The 20123-nt window shown below is 46.7% G+C and overlaps 1 protein-coding gene across 3 annotated transcripts in view; it reads left to right on the forward strand.

Annotated features, from left to right (window-relative positions):
• Positions 1–20123, forward strand: part of GRIP2 (glutamate receptor interacting protein 2) — a 256934-nt gene that overhangs the window by 203381 nt on the left and 33430 nt on the right. For all 3 annotated transcript variants that reach the window (XM_053953995.1, XM_053953997.1, XM_053953996.1), the window contains exons 5-13: positions 148–234; positions 502–577; positions 1204–1349; positions 7212–7359; positions 9150–9319; positions 12994–13119; positions 13765–13917; positions 14138–14324; positions 19973–20118. In XM_053953995.1, coding sequence (XP_053809970.1) covers positions 148–234; positions 502–577; positions 1204–1349; positions 7212–7359; positions 9150–9319; positions 12994–13119; positions 13765–13917; positions 14138–14324; positions 19973–20118 — 1239 coding nt within the window. The remainder of the gene's footprint in view (positions 1–147; positions 235–501; positions 578–1203; positions 1350–7211; positions 7360–9149; positions 9320–12993; positions 13120–13764; positions 13918–14137; positions 14325–19972; positions 20119–20123) is intronic.

The following is a 20123-nucleotide window of genomic DNA, read 5'->3' on the forward strand; positions in this document are numbered from 1 at the left end:
CTTTTTGCTTCCAAGAAGGGAAAATAAAATATAGGTTTTGGGCTGGACTTTAATTTCAGTGTTGCATGGATGAGTTTTGATACTGTTTTGCACTGTGGTTGGAAAAGGTTTATCTGGGGTAACTGGGTCTTCCTCTCTTCTTTTTAGTGCCAGAAAGCAGTGCTGGCATTATTCCCAAGACCATTGAAGTGTCCCTCTACAAGGAAGGCAACAGCTTTGGCTTTGTGCTGAGAGGTTAGTAGCTTCTCCAGTGAAAAGCAGAAGCAGAGGTGGAAAGTGGGAAAAGTAAGAAGGTGAATGACAAAAACCTCAGCTAAGCAGTCAAAGCATGTCCTGGAGAGGATCTCCTGCTGCCTCTAAGGACTGCTGGCTGTCTAATCTAGGGCACTCATTTTGCTGGCAGGCTGTGTCAGCTGTTACGTGATAAATGTCTCTTTCTCAGCACTCTCACTCAGACTTTCAAACCTCCGGTGACTTACGGCTCTCCTGGTTTGATTACAGGGGGAGCCCATGAAGACTGGCACAAGTCCAGGCCGCTGGTGCTCACCTACGTGAGGCCGGGCGGCCCTGCAGACAGGTACTGCTCGTGTCACACCGCCACATCTGCCTTCACAGGACAGAGCAGCAGCTGTCCCCGTGCTCCTGAAAGTGTGCCCTTCCTGTCCTCCTTCTGGTGCCTCCCCGAGGCCTCTCATGCTGGTGGGGTGCAGTGCCAGCGGTGGAGGGGCGCCTGTGCTGTGTGGGGAGGTGGGCACGGCGCTCGCAGGCTGGCCCAGTGCAGATGTTGTAGCTAAAGGCAGAAACTGCTCCTGCAGAGGCAGCCCCTTCATTAGCCCTGTGCTGCTGAATTGCTGATGCTGTGTTGGAAAGCAGGAGCCAGTCTATCTTCTCTCGTGCTCATAATTTAATATGATGGGCCTGGTACTATAAATAACCCAGACTGTTGTCCAAGGAGTGTTCTTCCATCTTACAGAATGAGAGTAATTGACCTCCTAATAGGTGTGTGTACGAATTATACACTCACACATACATGTATGTACACACACAAGTAATATATGTTTATATATTTACATATAATATAGATACATAGCAAATTTATCTATATAAATATAGGTATTTATATAAAGATATATAGATTATGTATATAAACATAAATACATATATATATACATAAAGAAGAGGATTGCCTTTGGCTTCTTACAGGGAAGGGTCTTTGAAAATTGGGGACAGGCTGCTGAGCGTGGATGGGATCCCTCTGCACAGCATGACCCACGCTGATGCCCTCAACATCCTGCGGCAGTGCAGCCAGGAGGCACTTTTCCAGATCGAGTATGATGTGACCATCATGGGTAAGGACAAGACGGTTGTGATGGGATTTTTTTCTCTGACTGCCTGGAAAGTATGTGAGACTAGAGACAGTAATTGGGATACTCAGTTTCAGTGGAAAAATTGCTGAGCAATGTGCTGCCAGCGTGGATGTAGGGGGTAAAGTTCAAAGCTGGCTTCATTAAATGCATTTGAAATGCCCTTATGCAGTGATGTGTCTTGATAGGAATGATGAGTGGCTTTAGAGGAGAGGGCAAAAGGGGATTTTCTAATGTAGCCAGGGAGGGCACAGGAGAAGTCATGGCTAAAGGGGGCTGGAGCGCTCTGCCAGCACTGCAAATTGCACTATTAAATGTGCAAAGGAGTGAGCTGCATGCAGGCAGAGACTTGCTGTGGCCTTGGTTCTGAATTTTGACCCTGCTTAATTCTGGAGCTTCCTTTTCTTAGAAATGTTATTCCAGATCGTCTTCTGAAATAAATGAGGGGTGATCAAATGCTTGACCTCAAATAAGACAGAATTTACTGGAGGTCAGAGGATGAGTATTTCTAAAAAGCATTTTACACAGTTTGAGGGTTTGGTGGGCTGGTGATTGGTTTTTTGGTTTTTGTTTGTTTTTTTTTTTTTTTTAATTTGATTTTAAGTTTCAAGCCCTGGGAAAGGGTTTATTATTAGCTACTGTAAAGTCATTTTGAGCTGGCTTTGTGACACACAGCTGTTACTGCAGGGAGCATTGTTAATGAGTTTAATGTTACCACAGAAATTGAAGCTGTGTTGATTCTGGAAGCTTGTTGAGCTGTGTAGTAGGTTATGATGTTTCATATCTATCTCCAGAGGGGTTTATGCCTCCTTGGAGCCATGAGCTGGATTAGGTTGGAGCCTTTTCCACAAATCTCACTAACCAGTCCAACGTGCCTGAGCCTAGGATTCAGTGAGGAACAGGAGTCTGTGCTATCAGGTTGTTTTCTGGTTTGTCAGTGTGGAGGAAAATAAAAAGAATCTGAAGCTGAGAGAGTTTGATGCCACATCACCCTGAGGAAAGAGAGCTGAGAACACCAGAACTCACCCATGCAATGTGCGCTAGAATAAGGGAGCTCCTTATCCTGAGGGCTTTCTGCTTCCTCTTGAGTCTCCTCACCACAAGCTTTCCCCTTCCTTTCGGTAGAAGCTCCACAAGCATGGATTAGTGGCTCTCCCCTGGCGGGGTGGCTGCCAGGAGCTGGGCAGTGTGCCACACAGACAAGTTCTCCATGGAAGAGCTGGAAGGAAAAGCTGATGCCTCGGCAGTTGCCTGCACACTGCCTGGTTTCTGCCACACCACAGGAGCAGCTTCTCTTTGGAAACTGCTCATGATGAAGAGGAAACACTTAAACCATGGGAAACAGAAACTACCCAAAACCTATTTTCTGCCTTTCTATGATTTTTTGGGGTAACTGGGCAGTAAGGGAGGTCCATTCCTCTCCTTACAGGCTGCTCCAGGGAAGGGGGGAAATGGAGGTAAGGAGGGATTTTACATGGAGCTGTCAAGTCTGAACAATAATAAATAATTAATAGTGCATGGGAAATGAGCCTTTGGGGAGGGGTTTATTGTTTTTGCAGTCCACGGTGTCTATGTTGCAGAAAGCTTCTTGTTTTAAAATCTGACTTGGAGCAAAAATAGCCATGAAGGTGATTTGGTGTCTAGGTGTTTCTTCTTGGGTAACTCTCTCACCTAAAACAGTGAGGGTTGAGTGAACATAGAGGGACAGCAGGGGTTTATGCAGTAGCTCTCCATCTGGTGTTGCTAATCTGTGGACCAAAACTAGGTACTTCCCAAAAATGTAAAACCTGCCCCTTTCTTAGATAATTTTTGCCTAGAGAATGCTCTCTGCAAACCTGTAAAGGAATATATTTGTCCTGCTTTCTTTTAAGGCAAGATGATACAGAACATATTGCTTAAAACAATCTCTACAGACAGTTTTGCCAGGCAGCAGCTAATAATTGCAGTGGGAGATGAGTACATCATCCCCAGTTCACAACTATTACAGCCTCTAGAAGATGATGAGGGAAGGGAAGAGCTGGTGCTGAATGTGGTCTGGTGATATTTTCAGCCTAAAAGAAGGACTCTTCATTCCCATTTTGAAAACTTGGTGAAGGGGCTGGGGACACCACAGTGAAGTGATGCTTGTCCTATTCATCCTCAGGAAAAGAGAGATTTTTATATGGTGCTCACTCTCTGCTGCAGCTGTATGTGCTGGGGTGGTGTGGGCTGACCCTTGAGGAGGGAAAGTTGTTTTTCTGCATCTGTCCTTGGTGAGAGCCCAGGGTTGCTGCGGGGGAGCATTGAATCATGGCATTCCCCAGCTGTCTCTGTGGTTTTCCAGCCAAAATTGTGCACTGGGATGATCTGCATGGGGCCAGCCCTGCTCTTGGTGTGAGGGATGTGGCAGCTGCCTACCATCACCCCAGAGCATCCCCTGCCTGCTGGGATTTCACCAGGGAGGCCAGCGAAGGATGGGACCACGGCAAGCTTTTTGTCAGGTTGGCTAAGATTTCTCAAGGCCACTGAAGGAATTAAAATAATCTGCTATTTCCATTTTAAATGAGTGCCAACTGGACATGAACCATCCAGGGGCATTGGGAAAATCTCTGCCCTTTGCTGATGCCAGATGATCTTTGCAATGAACAGATGCTTTCCCATGGCTGCACTTTATCTTATAGGTCTTTTGAAAAACAGGGGAGAATGACAAAAAAAAAAAAAAAATCACCTGAAATAAACTGACCACCCAGAAAATGGTATTTGAGTAGTTACTTTGTAAATAATCTGTGCGTGCCATCTACCAAGGATCAAGGATCTGGGCTGCAAGCATTTAGGGTTGACTCATGGAGGGGGGAAGGTTGCTGTCAGAGATGATGGATGAGCAAAACAGTTTGCTGTGTCCTTTTCCTCCTCTCTCTTCCCCTGGCTGCCCGTCCACCCATTCAGTTTTAGGCTGAAGTGTTTTAAGCCTATGGAGCTCTCCTGCTGACCTAGTGGAGGGCTGGTAGTGTCCTACAAGTGGGTGACTTGTCAGTGTCTGCTGAGCAATGGCAGGGGCTAGAGCCTGAAGAGGGGCCCAGGAAGTCAAATGCCTCCATGTGCCTGTCAAGCTGCAGGGGACAAGAGCTGCTGGGCTGTGTCAGGAAGGGTGTAGCTCCTCAGTTTGGTTCTTCTATGAGATTTTGGTTTATTTTGTTTGCATTTGCAAGGAATGTCCCTTTCCTTCCTTCTTACCCTTCACTCTTTTCCCTTTCCCCTTTCCCCTCTCCCATTTCCTCTTTCCCCTTTCCCTTCTTCTCATTTTCCCTTTCGTTTTCCATTTCCCTTCTTCTCATTTTCTACTCCCTCCTCTCTCCCAAAGCACGTTACAGCAGGAAAAATTCATCCCTACCATTACACTTGGCTTATTCCCCAAGCAATTGCACTTCCCAGGCTGGTTACAAGAGCCATTCCTCCTTAGAGAGGTGAGCAAAGCCAAGTGAGGCTCAGAAACCTAGTGCAAGAATGAAACACCTGCCAACCCCCTGTTTTAGAGTGGCGGGGTGGTCACCTTTCCCATATCTTCAGCACTGGGGTGAGTGAGAACCTGGAGCAGGCTCTGTTCCCCTCGTATCTATCACAATATTGCTGAGTACCCCACAAGCTTGTGGGTGTGAGCAGGTGTTGCACAGCCCTTTGTGTCCTCCTGGGAGGCTGTAGTTGTGTATGATGGTGCAGAAACACCTCTTGGTGCCAGTGCATCAATGCCAATTGACTCCTTACAGTCAAGTTATTGCATGGCCCGCTCTGTCCCTTCTGTGTTTCTTTAAAAATTAGCTCAGGTGTAATAGCTCCATGTTAACCACACCTCACAAATATTGCTGGATTGCTGACTCCTGACCTTTGATTTGAGGCAAATCTTCTCCTAGAATAATTAATAGAGGCTTAGTTGGTATTTCCTCAATAAATGCCTCTATGAAATGGATTTGGAGCAATTCTTGTCTGTGATGGAGTTGAGAATTAAAAGGGACAGCAAGGTGGCCCGTGCTGTGTGTGGCAGGAGAAGTCACCATGGGTTGGAGGCGGGACTGTGGTTTCCTACAGTCTTGCTAATAACCCTGGTTCTGAGATCCTGAGGCTCTTTCTTCTCACCATCTTGCTGAGACCTCTTTGGGAAGCACTTGGCAAAGCTGAGCAGCTTGGACGCTGGGTAAACTGGAGAGGAGTAGGTGTTTTCCTTGCAAAGAAAGGTCCGATGGTCCAGCAAGCTCTTTTTATTTTTTTTTTCTTCTTCCCTTCAGCTGGAGGGATATAAATCCATGTCCCTCTTCAGAGGACATGTGCTGGACATACACAAAAAAAACTGGCTGCAAAACTGACATATACCTGGTGTTTGCTGTTGGAAGAGATCCTCAGTCTCTTCCTGCTTCCTTTGCTAACAAATACTTAAGTGCACCTTCTGCAGGTTTTAGCTGGGTGCTTTGTGTATCTTTTGATTAAACTGGGAGTGTGCTTTTTACCAGGCTTGCTGATCTTCCCAGCGGTCCTTTTCATCAGAGAATAAACAGTATTTTATGTGAAGCCTGCATAACCTTTAACGTGGCTCATTCCTCCTGCTTCCTGTGAAAAATGGCACTGTGAGTAGACCAGAGCCTGAACATCCCTTGGCTGATCCCCAAGGGGAATTTCCAAGGTAAATTTCTGTCTCCAGAGACTCAGTATCTTCAACAAATCTCAGAAAAGACCTTGCTGCAGCTTAGCTTCCCAAATCTACATTAAAGTTCCCATTTATCAGAGAACAAGAATGAGCCATGCATCAGGTTTGGAGCCAAGTAGCATCAGCATTTTTAGTGGAGCGTATCTTTGGAAGGGAAAAGCCTTACTATGAATAATTAAGGGTTGAGGAGGCATCAGGTGCTCAGAGGGCTCTTCTGGCCTTTCCTTTGAAGTGATGGCTGGGTCTTCATGAGTGCTTTTGTGGGGGCTGTCACCTACACATGGGGGTGCTGGTTATTGGATGTCTGATGGTGATAATACATTTGTGAATCCCATCTCTTCATGATGGCTTTAGGTAATCTGGAAGCAAATGTGTGTAATAGAGCTGGAGGGAATTTCTGTCTAATCAGCCAGAAACACAGGCTTTCTTTGTCCTCCCCCTTCCTCGGAAGAGATGGATAGGTTTGGTGCAGGCTGATGCTAACGGGTGCAATTTCATAGGAGTTTCATAGTCTCACTTACAGCATCTATTAGGCTTATTGCAGGGATGCATCTTTTAAAAGTGAGTTGCCCCTGTATTGTCTGATGGGAGAGGAGGCTGTTGTGAGCAGGGGGTTGGCAGTGCTGGGTCTGCTCCCACTGTCACGCTGGAGGAGCTCAAACAAGCAGTTGAGGTGGTATTTTGAAGCTGGTGCTGAAGCAGAGAGGAGTTGACTGGTTTGTCATCAGCCATGAAACATCTGTGTACTTCAGATAATGGGATCCTGTATCCTTGTACCTTTTCGTTTTGGTTTGTTTGGGAAAAAGCCAGCAACAGTGATGTCCTTATGATCTTCCTTTTTTGTGCTTGTAATACCATTGATGTGACTTGCAGAGCCTTTGAGCAATCTATTCCTCAATATTGCTATTTAATCCAAAGTGAAGAGAGAGGAGAGTCCTTTCCATAAGTGAATTGTTATAATACTCTTCATTATCATATAGATTTTGTGCAGAGACAGTTTTGCTTCTTGAGTCTTCTGCTTTGTTAACTCACCATGTGACATGGACCATAGATGTCCAAGCTAAAGATTTGCTGCTTCACATGGCACTGTCAGCAAATGTTGGCCAACCCCTGCATTTAGAGATGGAAAAGGCTGTATGAGAAGTGTCTTCAGGTGCTCTCTTGTTTTGCAGATACTGTAGCAAATGCTTCTGGTCCTTTACTAGTTGAAATAGCAAAGACTCCAGGGTCTACGCTGGGAATCACACTGACCACAGCCATGCACCGGAACAAGCAGGTCATTGTCATCGACAAGATCAAGCCAGCCAGCGTGGTGGACAGGTACAGATCTGAACAGACTGTTCCTAGCTCTGCTTTTCCTTTCTCTGCTGCTTTTTTACCCCCTTCTTAGTTATAAGCCATTCTTCTCAGTCTTGCTTTGAAATCTTCATGTCCACATGTTCTTATCACTGTGTATGCTAAAAATATCTGACCCACCAGCAGTGGACACTCCTCACCAGGAATGCAGGTAACTCAGTGCATGTGAAAGCTGAGCTTTAAAAACCTCACATCTGACTGTGCTGGAGCTGTGAAATGGCTAAAGCCTATTAGGGAAACTTGTGGCTGAAGCCTTTTCCTGCCAGACAAGGCAGGAAACCCTTCACGTGGGGATGCACAGACAGGCTGTTGTGCAGCACTAGCTGTGTTCAGCTGTGCTGCTGAGCTGAACTGCTGGCTCTCAGGACATAACTATACTGCTGGGTGAGCCCTTAGCCATCCAGACTGGCTATGAAGGGCACTCTTACAAATGTAAAAGATTTTTTGTGAAGCCATCAACAACACTGACTCAAACATGAATGTGTTGGTTTTGCACGGCCTGGTTTTTGGTAGCAGGGGGTGCCACAGAAGTGGTTTCTGTGAGAAGCTGCTGGAAGCTTCTACCATGTCCAGCAAAGCCAATCCCTGATGGCTGCTGGCCAAAGCTGGGCCAATTAGAGATGGTGGTAACGGCTCTGTAATAACATACTTAAGAAGAAAACCAAAAGAAAATTTTGCATGCAGTGTTAATTCAGCTAGAGAAGAGGAGGAGGTGAGAACACGTGAGGGAAACAACATGGAGACACCAAGGTCAGTGGGGAAGGAGGGGCACAGCCCGTGGGGATCCACAGGGGATGCAGAGATCCACTCACAGCCCATGGGGATCCACAGGGGATGCAGAGATCCACCCACAGCCCGTGGGGATCCACAGGGGATGCAGAGATCCACCCACAGCCCAGGGGGATCCATGGGGGATGCAGAGATCCACCCACAGCCCGAGGGGGAGGTGCCCATGGTGGGGCAGGTGGATGCCTGCAGGAAGCTGTGATCCAGTGGGAGACTCCATGGAGAGAGGGCCCTGCTCCCAGGCTGGAGCAGCCTGTCCTTGGAGGACTGCACCCCGTGGAAGAGAGACCCATGCCACAGCAGTTTTGGGAGGCCTGTGGGCCCGTGGGGGGAATTCACATTGCAGCAGGTGTGGTGCAGCTGGTGAGACTGGAACCATGTTGGAGAAGTTCACTGAGAATTGTCTCCGTGGGAGGAACCCCACAGCCTCACAGGGGAAAAACTCCTCTCCCTGTGCAGTGGAAGAAAACCTCGGGTGATGAACTGACCAAAACCCCCACCCCTGTCTTCTTGCACTGTAAGGGGAAAGGAGGGAGGGATTAGAGGAAGAAAAGGTGTTTTCAGCACTTCTCATTATTCTCTGATTTTGTTAGTAATAAATTTACTTTGTGCCTTGAAGTTGAGCCTGTTTTGCCCTTGGAGTGTTTTTTCCCATTTCTTATCTTAACTCATGAACCCTTTGTTTAATTTTTTTTTCTTCTCCTCTGCCCAGCTGTGGAAGGGGAGGGTGAGTGAGTGGCTGTTGTGGGTGCCTGGCATTGGGCCAGCGTCAAACCATGACAACCATCCTAGCTGGGTAATGGATGAACCTGAGGTTCAAATTGGAATGAAAAAAAATTCTATATGAAAAGAAATTAACAAGAATTTGAACACTAATTTGCAGTTGAATTTTGTGTGTGTTCTCCTTACTGAAAGGACATGGATTTTGGCCGTGTGTGTAATTGCCTCTCCTGCTGTTCCCTTTGCAGATGTGGCGCGTTGCACGTTGGTGACCACATTCTCTCCATTGATGGCACAAGCACAGAGCACTGCTCCTTATTAGAGGCAACTCAGCTTTTAGCTGCCACTTCTGAAAATGTCAAGCTGGAGATATTACCTGTTCACCAAAGCAGGCTGCCTTTGAAGCCTCCAGAAACAGGTGTGTCTTCTGTGCCTACACTGTTGGTCACCCTCAAAACTCACTTTAGGTCCCTACAAGGGGTTCTTGCTTTTGAGTGCTGGCAACAGATTCCAAAGAGAGACATCTGTAGAGGGAAAAAAAAAAATATGTTTTGATGAAATGTATGTGATTAGATGATGTTCTTCAAGAATGTGAATAGGAAAAAGAGGCAACATTTGAACATCTGTGCTTGAATAGGGAAATTGAAGATGGGAATCCCAGGGTTTTGCAGTGCTGAGTACTGTGCAAGTCACTTCCTTAGTGCCTCAGATAAGAGACTTTGATCGAGAGGGAGGAAAACAACCTTGCTGCTAGCAAATATATTTCCAAGCTCAGTTTTTATTTGCTGATTCCTGATAAGGCTTTGTAAAGGATGTGTTCAATACCTGGACAGTGTCCTGATGAACTTCCAAAGCTGGATTGCAAGCGTTCATCTTTCAGACCAGCCTGCTTGAGAGGCTGCTGTGCCTGGGCAGCCAGCAGTAGAGTGAATCCGTCTGTAGCTGCTGATTGCCACCAGCCATACAAAAGAAATACCAAGGAAGTAAATTCCAGCTGCAGTAAGATCAAGCCCAAAATGCCTGTAAAATGGCATTAGGAATTCACCCTGGTGAGCATTCTTGTTGCCCACTGTTAGTTCCTCTCTCCACATGAGAAGCTGTCTCAGGCTCTCCTATAAATTTCATTGTGACCATTGCCTCAGTATTAGTGTATTTGTTGCAGCTCTTGCCTGCAGTTTTGTTACACTCTGTACTGGCAGTCTTGTAATTCAGGTGTTTTGGGTATGACTGTTGAGTACCAGTCCCTTTTTCCACCATTTTTAATCACTTGTCTCTCAGGGACATGCATTTTAATAATATTGATGCACAGTAGCCCTGGGCACATCTGCTCTTTCCACTCTCTTCTAGGGCGGTTTGGGGAAAGGAGGGAAATATCTTATGGCCTTCCTTAAACTGATACAGTGAAACCTAAAACCTAAAAACATCTCCGTGTCTAGAAATAAATTCCTTACATGTCCAGTCCAAATTGTGCAGAATTGAAGCAGTTTAACAAAGTGAATGGATGACTTGACCTTTGTGCCCACGAAGAAATGGAACGCTATAATCCTTTTTCAATGGCCGTTAAAATGAAGTATTCTTCTCCTTCCATTAGTGCCCTGCTCCTAATCTTCTTGAGAATATGTGCAGCTGCTCAGGAGAAGGAGGCTCTGTGGAAGGACAGCTTGGTGTGATCAGAGTCTGTGATCAGATCACCCCCATACACAGATCAGTTTGCTGTGGCAGAAGTACAGAACACAAGCTTGGGACAGCAATTGCAACACATGAGTATGAAAACTCAGGGATGTAACAGTTGTTCCCACTTTTGATTAAACTCTTTAACACATGAGGGGTCATAGAGAAGGATGCCATGCCAACTCCACAGGCTGCTCTTTCTGAGTTTAACAAACAGGGAGAGAGAGGAAACATGGACCCTGCAAAAACAAACTCTTGTGGTTGGCAAGAGAGTGGAGCCCAGGGAAAGAAACTGAGGAGAGGATATGATGCAGATCCATCCCTGTTCAACACTTGCATTACTGAGTCCTTCCAGCCTGTGAATGCATGGTGTTCATTGTTATATTTTTTAAAAGTGGTTTCTTGTGCAATCAGCATCTGGTTGGAGGAGATGGAGAGGGATCTGATGCTGGATCAGTTGCCATGCAGAAATATGGTCTAATGCTGAAGCATGGGATTTGTCAAACTGAGCTGACTTTCTCTGTGGTTCTGGGGGCACTTGGAGAGTTTGTGGGAGGATTATGCCCTGCTCACAGGATCAATGGGGACAGATGGTGCCCAGGAGCAGTGCTGGGATGGATGGCTTCCCTCAGGCAGGGATGATATGTGAAAGATTGGGGAAGGCTGTTGTAGGGGTTTTTTCACAGAATTGTCCAAAACGCCTCCTCTCCCTGAATTTGCTAACAGCTGAGTTTCAAAGGCACATTTTTTTTTCTGTTGTCAGTGTAAGCTAAGAATTAATAGACAAATGGGAGAGTTCTAGTTGTTATAAATGGATTAAATTATTTTGTATATATGCCCATAAGCTCTGTCCCCTATGTTCAAAGTGTTTAATTTTATTAAGAACTTTTCTTTTTCTCTAGCTATAGCTAATTTGATTGTTGTTTTTAAAAGCTGCCTGGCTCAAAATTTACTTTTGAAAATACACAAAATAGAAACCCCAGAGCTGGAAGTATGTTTTTAACAGCTTGATAGACTAAGTGCTAAACTCACTAAATGTGTAGCAAAGACTAAATATAATCACTATATTGTCTGGAAAATCTGACCTAAATGATTTAATGCCTGTGATGCACACACAGAAAATGGATTTCTGCAGTTCAAGGCACTAACAGATGACCTTTAGAGGAGATCTCTGGGTGGGCTCAGTAAAGAAAATAAGTCCCTCTCCCAGGTTTGCACCCTCAGAAGGTTCTGGTAGTGCCAGTGCTGGTGGCATTTCTGCCTGGTCAGAGGACCCAGAGGCAGGAGGAGATGTCATCCTGGGAAGGTGGTGGCATGTCAGTGCAAGTGGCTGTGAGATGAAGAACCCTGGGATAAAGTGTGGCTGCAGTGATGCTCTCCATGCTTAGCTGAATAAAAAAGCTTGAAATCTTGCTTGTTAGTCAGAAATTCCTCTTGGAGGAAAACAGAATCAGGCAGCATGGTGCAGAGATTTGGAACAGAACACCTGGTGTTGGACAAGGAAAACCAAACTGACCCTGTGCTGCCCAGGGGCAAAAGGAGTGTCAGTGAGAACAGAAAAGGGACCTGTGCCTGGGGATGGTTTGAGGCACTTCAGAAGAGACTTGTGGCTTCATTAATAGGTGTTGCAAAGCTGCAGTTCCTGGACAGGGATTTCCTGCACACTGCAACAGATTCTGCCAGCATGTGCTGGGGTTAAGGTTGAAGTTAAAGCAGTGCTGTGCCCTTGAACAGGCTCTGCCATGTTGGTGCTATGCTTTCATTTGCTGTTTGCCACAGCATTAGCATATTTCCTGTGCTGATGGCATCCTTAATTTAAGCAGTGGTGTATAAACCCCCTTTTGTTGTGGTGAGCTGGAGGTGGCTCTCTGCTTCTCCTGTCTTTCATCCATGTGTGCATTCCTGTGCAAGAGTAGCTGCTAAACAGCTGAATGCTGAAGCCAAACAAAGTGCTCACAGCACGTGGGGAAGGTGTTGAGCCTTGTCATGGGAGGGCAGCTCTGGCAGCAAGGTGGGAAACAGCACGAGGAGGCTTCCCCGGTGCTGTCAGAGCATGCTGATGGCCTCTGCACCTCTGCAGGAAACTCCTGGCTGGATGAAGCTTCTGCATGTCACACAACAGACTGCAAATGGTAATGACATGTGTGCACTGCCAGCATGGCTGAGTCAGGCTGGTGGCACTGGATGCGGAATTTATTGTGGGAAAAGGGTGGATTTCTGCCATGTTGCATCAAGTGTCATGAGGTTATGTGGGGTTGCATTTTTGCTGCTGATGTTTGATGTGCTGTGGTTGGGTCCTGACTTATTCAGAGTCAGTATAAAACTCTTTTCTACAATCTCCTGGCTTATGCTTCTTCCCTTTTCTTTCTCTCATTTCTCCTTCCTGCTTGTGTCAATTTCTGCTCCCCTGGACGCTATCAGTCAAGGTGCAGAAGAGTGACCACCATCACTGCTGGGACCCCTGTGTCAACTACTGTCACACCCACCACCCCGGACACTGCAAGACACCCACTTGGACCCAGACATCTGGACAGGATTACTGCAAATGTAACCTCACTGCATGGCATTGCCCTCATCCTGCCCGTGTTCGTTCTTGTTGTGACCCTCCATTTCCTTAATATTCAGATCCATAGTGTGGCTTGTCACTTGTTTCCTCCTCAGTCATCTAGTTCTGCTACCACGGCCCAGTGCTGAGGTACAAAATCAGTATCTGCAGCCCAGCACACACATATCTGGTAACTGGGACAAGAGCAGTGTGCTGGGCAGACCCATGCACCCATCCTGTAACCCCATGTTCCCAAGCCTGGTTTCATACAGCAAAAATGAGTTTCTGTGGGACAGGGAAGGGTGTCTCTGGTGTTGTGTAGGAATGTGATACAGCCCATCCAGCTCAGTCCTCGTGCCATAGTGCTTTTTAACAGCAGGCTTATGGCTACTTCAAAATCTGTAGATGCACTTCTTGTCAGGAGTGGGCTCTGTGCTGCCCCAGGTTTCTTGTCTTGTAAGATAGGAAAGAGGACACATTGCGCTGCATCCAAACTGTTGGAAGCAAACATTCCTTGAGTCTTGCACCCTGGAGCTGGAAAGGAGGAGCTGCTCCAAACCCATGAGGTGTTTGGTGACACTGTTAGTGAGTGAACCCACTGCTTCATCCCCCTGTGCACGTCCCTAACGCGCTCTGTGTGTCCCCAGCTCTGGTGGCTGCCAACTTCTCGTCTCCCACCATGAACGCGCAGGGATTCCCGTGCCAGAACTCGAACACGCTACCTCGCAGCTCCCACCCCATGAGCCCCCGCACCACCATGCTGAGGAGGAGGCAGAAGAAGAAGGAGCACAAGAGCTCACGTAAGAGCAGTCTTGGGCCAGGCTGGGTTGGAGGGGCACGCACGCTTGCCTTGCTGTCCTTGTTGTCAAAGGTTAGCCGGGGTAGAGCCACTCATCTCAGCACTGTCAGTGCCTCCCTCATCCTTGGTCACTGTCCCCACCACCACCAGACCAAGGTCTGGACCCAGGCTGTTATCTTGACCATGGCTGCCCTGACCTTCTGCCTCTCTCATCCTCTCAGTGTCGCTGGCCTCCAGCACAGTGGGTCCTGGCGGGCAGATAGTCCACACGGAGACGACAGAGGTGGTCCTCAGGGGAGACCCTCTGAATGGCTTCGGACTTCAGCTCCAGGGAGGCATCTTTGCTACGGAAACTCTGTCTTCCCCACCTCTCGTCCGTTTTATTGAGCCTGACAGCCCGGCAGAGAGGTTAGAGACCTTGCCCTTGGATGCTGATGGTGCTGCTACTGAACATTTCATGGTTTGGTTTGTTTTCTCTCCTCAGAGGCTCATTTAGATATTTACTATCATCCTTGTAATATCTCCCATTCTTCACTGGGCATGGTTTACTGTCACTGCCATTTCTGCACTCGTCGGCTGACCGCGGCCTCCCTCGCACCCCAGGTGAACGTCTTGGCACCAGGCTGCGGCTGGTCTGGGAGGAGGAGGAAGGGAGTGTGTGTCTGTGTGAGAGTGCCATTCCCATTCCTTTTCTTTTCTTTTTTTTTTTTTTTTTTATTCCTCTTTGAAAGATAAATCTTTTGTATAGGGGCAAAAAGGGAAAAGGTCTAAATAAATGGCCCCTGCAAAATGTTTTTTGACTGATTTCATTGTAGCAAAGCCCAGCTATATAAACTGGCTATAAAGACAAGGCTTTGAACTGCAGAGGTAGGGCTCTAGTAGCAGGTAGCAGGTAGGTGCTGCAGTTAATCCCTCCTGCTTTTGGCTGTGTAATGCTGGGAAAAGTGCAGAAGGGAAGAGCAGCATTAATTGCTCTCTATCACCCTGAGACACTGGGAGCAGTGACTCCTCCAGTGATGGAGCCTCAGCCCTACAGTTCAGCTGCTCCCAGTACCCTTGCTGGCTGGATTTAGAGTCTGCTTGAGTATCTGTGCACTACAATCCAGGTGTCTTCTGGTAAGGCTTTTGAAACTAAACAGGTCAAGTCCTAGCATGGCTTGATCTCTTGAGGAGAGCTGATTTCTTTAGGCTGGAACTTAATGTTCCTGTGCTCATTTCTCTTCTCACCTTTGATTATCACTGTGGTCTGTCCTCCTTAAGGGTGCCAAAGGTGCAGCAATGTGGCCGTAGTCAGTGTCTGCTGCAGAGCCTTTCTTGGAGAAGTCTCTGATGGCCCCATCAGCATGTACTGAAGGTTTGGTGTTTCCGAGCCAGCCCAGAAAAACAGCACGTGGGGAGTTGTAGACTCATATGACAGGAAAAGTGTCTGCAAAATGACATGCAAGTCCTTGCTGTGCAGACCAGTCTCTGTGTTGTAGCCTCTCTGGTCAGCCAATGCAGAGGCAAGGTGGAACAGGAGTACCTGGTGCTTGTGTCTGTGGGAGGACAGTGACAAGTGGCTGGCACAGGAAAAAGAGCTGTCTTGATGCAGGTTAAGAGAAATTTTAAAAGCCTGTTATGCTTTTTGTTTGTTTGATTGTTTCCAAACAGGATTTAAAAATTAAGGTGATGGTTTTATGGTTTTTTTTATCTTCTATTGTGGGTGAACTTGGTTCATGTTGCGAAGCACCAAACTCCTTTTATAAATCAGGCAGCAACAAAGCCTGCTGTCCCAGGGGACAAGGGAGATGTGCTGAAATCTGCTTGGCTTTACTTTATCCTCTTGCCAAGCCTGGAGGAAAAGCAGTGACTGGCGGTGCAGCCTTGCCTGGCTCTGATGTGTCACACCCGCTGCTCGCCCTTGCGCTGCCTGCCCGGCAGCATTCACGCTCTTCTGGCTGCTGCTTCCTGGAGACTGGGAGCAATCCTCTCTGCATTTGCAGCCTGCATTTGATTTGGGGATTAAATCTCTGCTGTGAATTTCATTCTTTCCTAAACCATACTGCTCTTCCTAGCTGGCAGGAAAATGCTGTCTCTCCTCCCCATCTTGAAGTGATAAGTGCACTGGCTTTGCAGTGAAGTGAAAAAGGCAGTTTTATGTTTTTATTTCATTTTTTGTTTCTTGCTGTTTCACAGAGCTCTTTGCTCCGTCATTCAAGATACCTTATTCCCTGCTCTTCAGGGGTTCTGCTGTAGCTGCAGCCCAAGACATTAGAGCCCTTTTCATCCCCTTTACCAGGCTGGGCTCCCAGCTGAGGTTGGGCTGTGCTCTTTCTTGTGCTGCAGATTTTGCTCTTTGCCAAAAAGGTGAGCTCTAGGGATATAGGGATCAGGTTTAGCACCCTGGATCTGACCTGGATGTTTACACACACTGCAAAACCTATGGATCTGAACGTGCTGTTGTACAAGCACATGATCCACACTGGCTTTGTCCATCTGGATTGTTGTGGAGGAGCTGCCTGTGGGGTGCCCACATTTAATGTGCAAGCAAGTGTGAGTACTACCAGGGAAGTGCATGACATCACCCTCTTTTTGGGGATGTTGGGCTGCCTCACATTTATTGTCTGCTTTGTGCTAGTTTGTGCCAAGCGGTTTGATGCAAAAAAATCCCACCTGTCTGACTTGTGATTTGTTTTACTGCAAATAGCCTCTAATAGACCTCCCTCCCCACTTGTTGTTTTGTTTCCAGGGTGCATGATGAAGCTTTTGGGTTCTGAATGAGACAGTGATTCAGCCCCTGTTATCAGCAGGGAGGGTGAAAGGGGAAGAAAGCAGACATCCCCTCTTGGCTGCCTTGAAGCACATAGATTTTGTGTCCTTCCTCCCCCAGCTGTCATTGGCAGCAGAGGGAGAGTATCTGACTTCTCCATCCTGGTATCCAAAATCAATGCTTCCTGCTGAGCTACATCTTTTGTAGCTCTGCTCAGACACAGTTGTTTGATCATTGTGTTTCTGCCTTTTGGGTATGAATAGTTTGCAAAAGCGAAGTTTAGCAGCTGGCTGAAGCTGTCAGCAGAGCTTTGATCCATTAGGGGCTGAGACCCACCCACCAGTGTGCAGGCACAGATGTGCACACACACACACAGATGTGCATGTCTGACCCGTGCAGGCTGGCTCAGGGCCATGTAAGGGCACAAGGGATGAGTTTCTGCATCCAGCAGTGTGGCCATGGTCACAGCTGCTCCCCCCACAGCTGCAGTGACCACGCAGACATGGATGATGCTGAGTGAGCTCTTCAGTGTAGATCCTGCCTGAGGCTTGAATATGTGCTGCTCTGTATCAAGCAAGACACCTCTGCTGCTCTGTTGCTGTCTTTAAGCCCAAGGAATGAGTCATGGCAAGATGCAAATCTGTTCTACCCCAGGGAAGTATTCCCATCATGGACTCCAACACATCCATAGTGCTGTCTTTCACTCCAGGAGATGCCTGCACTCCTGTTCTTTCTGATTTTAAGACACTTCTGCTCTCACAGTCTGAAAACACTTTTTAGGTGCTGATGTTAGACTGAGCATCTCTGAGACAAATGCTTTCTCTTTGGAAAAACTGTTTCAAGATTCTTGTAGGATCCCATGAATCAAAGGAGAGCTCTGCAAGACCCTTGGCTCCCCTGGCTCCACTCCCAATGCGAGGACACATAGCAGCTGCAGATGGATGTCTCTAGAATGATTCTGAAGGGTTAACAAGAGATGTCAGGCCTCCTTGTACTTGGTAGAGGAAGCCAGAAGGCTGTGGCATCACACCACAAACTTTTACAAACCTGCAAGACCAGGGCTTAAACAACTGTGATTAACTGAGGCTAATAATAAAAGAAATAAAATACCTCTGACCTAACAGAGCTGTTGGCTGTAAAAGACTCAGGCAAATGCACCTTGAGTGAAAAAACATGAGAAATGGCTGTTCTGGGAGAAGGCAGCTCTGGTGGGAAAGGTGGCAAACATTTGCTTTGATGCCGTGTAAAAGTATCCTCTGAGCTCCCAGCCCTTGTGGCTGAAAGAGTGGTGCTAAAGTGGATTGTGTCCCTGTGTGAGCTCGAGATGACAGTGATGTCTGAGTGATGCAGCTGTTGATCCCTCCTTTGCAGAAGCTGCACTGCTGCCATAGCAAGAGACCTCTTGGTGACAGAGGAGCCATCTCTCTTGTACTCAGTGCCATCTTCGTTTTTATTAGCTGATATTTCTATGTGGCTGCATAGCCACAAGTCCAGTAAAGGACTGTAATTAAACTTGATGTGATTTATTCACAAGGGTGGGTTCATTTATACATCATGGAGTTCTCTGTCCTAATCCAAGAATCCTTGAACAAACAGCTCTGAATTTGCATCTAATAAAGTAGCCAGTGTTTTTCCATGGATGGCATGGACTCAGGCAGAAGTGTGAATATACCTTCCCACCAATAAAATAACCTCCCTGGGCTCTCTCCAAACTTGTTCATATCTCAGCTTTTGATGGGCCACTGGCACAAGCTGTTGTGCTTGTTCATTTTTCTTGAATTCAGATGTGTGTACTTTTTCTTGATAACTCAGCCTTTCATATGCATCCTGTTGTTTAGATGTGAATAATACAGTCAAGTGTCTGTTGCCTTTGATGCCTTTGTGTGCCTGGAAGCTGTGGTGTTGTGTTTTCTTACAACTGAATTGGGTGTGAGTGATGAAGAGTGACTGGAAGGTTTAGAAAAAAACAAGCTGTCTTCTGTAAGGTATCTGTGAAAGAAAGGGGAAGACAAAGATGTGTTTGATCATTAAACAGGAAGGGAATAAAGGTTCTCTGGAGAAGGCTTAAAACAGGCTAACTAATGTCTTCTGGAGCATCTTCCTGGTAAAATAACTACACATTTTGAGGGGAACCTTAGACTTGATGCCATAACCCTAAACCTCTTTTGGAGACCACTCTGTAGCTTATGTTAGTGATGAGTGAAGAGTGGTTAACCAAGCTCTGATCTAGTGGACAGCCAGGTGATAATTGGAAAGTCTAAAAAGATGTAGTTAAAGTGAACAACTGATAGAGGAGAAGGAAGATGAGTAATTTCCCCTGGTTGCAAGGAACACTGCAGTCTTATTTTGGTAGAGCCATGGGCCAGCCCAGGTGGGAGCTGACTGAGATAATGTGGGAGATAACTTGGTGGATCATCTTGCTGGTATTGCAGTATATGTAAAAAAAAGGGAGTGTGGGTGGATACTGAATGTAGGAATGTGTGAAAAACACCTTGCTTATAAATCCAGGGGGGTCCCAAGAGACAAAATGTGCTGTAGCAGCACATCTCCAACGAAGCCTTGCCATCATGTTCTCCTTCCAAAGTAAAAATCCTGCTGATCTCTGTTCCTGGAGAAAGTGGGACTAAAGCAAGAGCCCCAAAGGGTCAGTTGTGGCTATATTGTCAGGCCATCACACTGGAATAATATTGGCCTTTCAAAGCAGTTAAAAAGTATCACTGTTCATTTGGCTTCCAGAAAGGCAATTAGAAGGGATAAATGATTATCTAAATTGCTGAGACATTTCAGTGAGTTTATTGGATTGCAGCTTCAGTATTTGCCATGAACTAAGCAGAGGAATCTGTGCAATTTTCAATGCCATTAGTTTGTGTTCCAGAGGGTGCAGGTGCATGGGAAGAGCTGTTTGTGGTTCAGTAGGGAAGGAAGTCACATTCCCTTGTGTTTATCATTCTCATCTCTCAGCTGTGGTGTTGATTTTTAGAAAGGTGAGGGTTACTTTTTTCCCCCTTGGTTGTTGCAAAAAATGTGACCAGAAATGGTTATTTAGGAGCAAAGTATGTTTGAACTTTAGAAATCCACAAAGGTTTGTTTCCTTGTGCCCCTCCAGGGACACTGGGACAGGCATAACAAAACAAGTTATTTTCTCTTTGGGGCCACTGCTGCAGAATATGTCAGTACTTTGTGTGTCTTGTAACAGATCTGCCCGGCAAAAGTAACTCATGCCTGGTTGTGGGGTTGTTTTTTCCTCCTTTCCTCTTTTCCCTTGTCTCCTTTTTCCCATTCCCTCTTTTCCCACTGTGAACTGCAGGTGTGGACTGCTGCAAGTAGGAGACAGAGTCCTTTCCATCAACGGCATCGCGACGGAGGATGGGACCATGGAGGAGGCCAACCAGCTCCTGCGGGACGCGGCGCTCACCAACAAAGTGGTGCTGGAGATCGAATTTGATGTTGCAGGTTCG

Source organism: Vidua chalybeata, chromosome 12, assembly GCF_026979565.1.
Source record: "Vidua chalybeata isolate OUT-0048 chromosome 12, bVidCha1 merged haplotype, whole genome shotgun sequence".
NCBI classification, from domain to species: domain Eukaryota; kingdom Metazoa; phylum Chordata; class Aves; order Passeriformes; family Viduidae; genus Vidua; species Vidua chalybeata.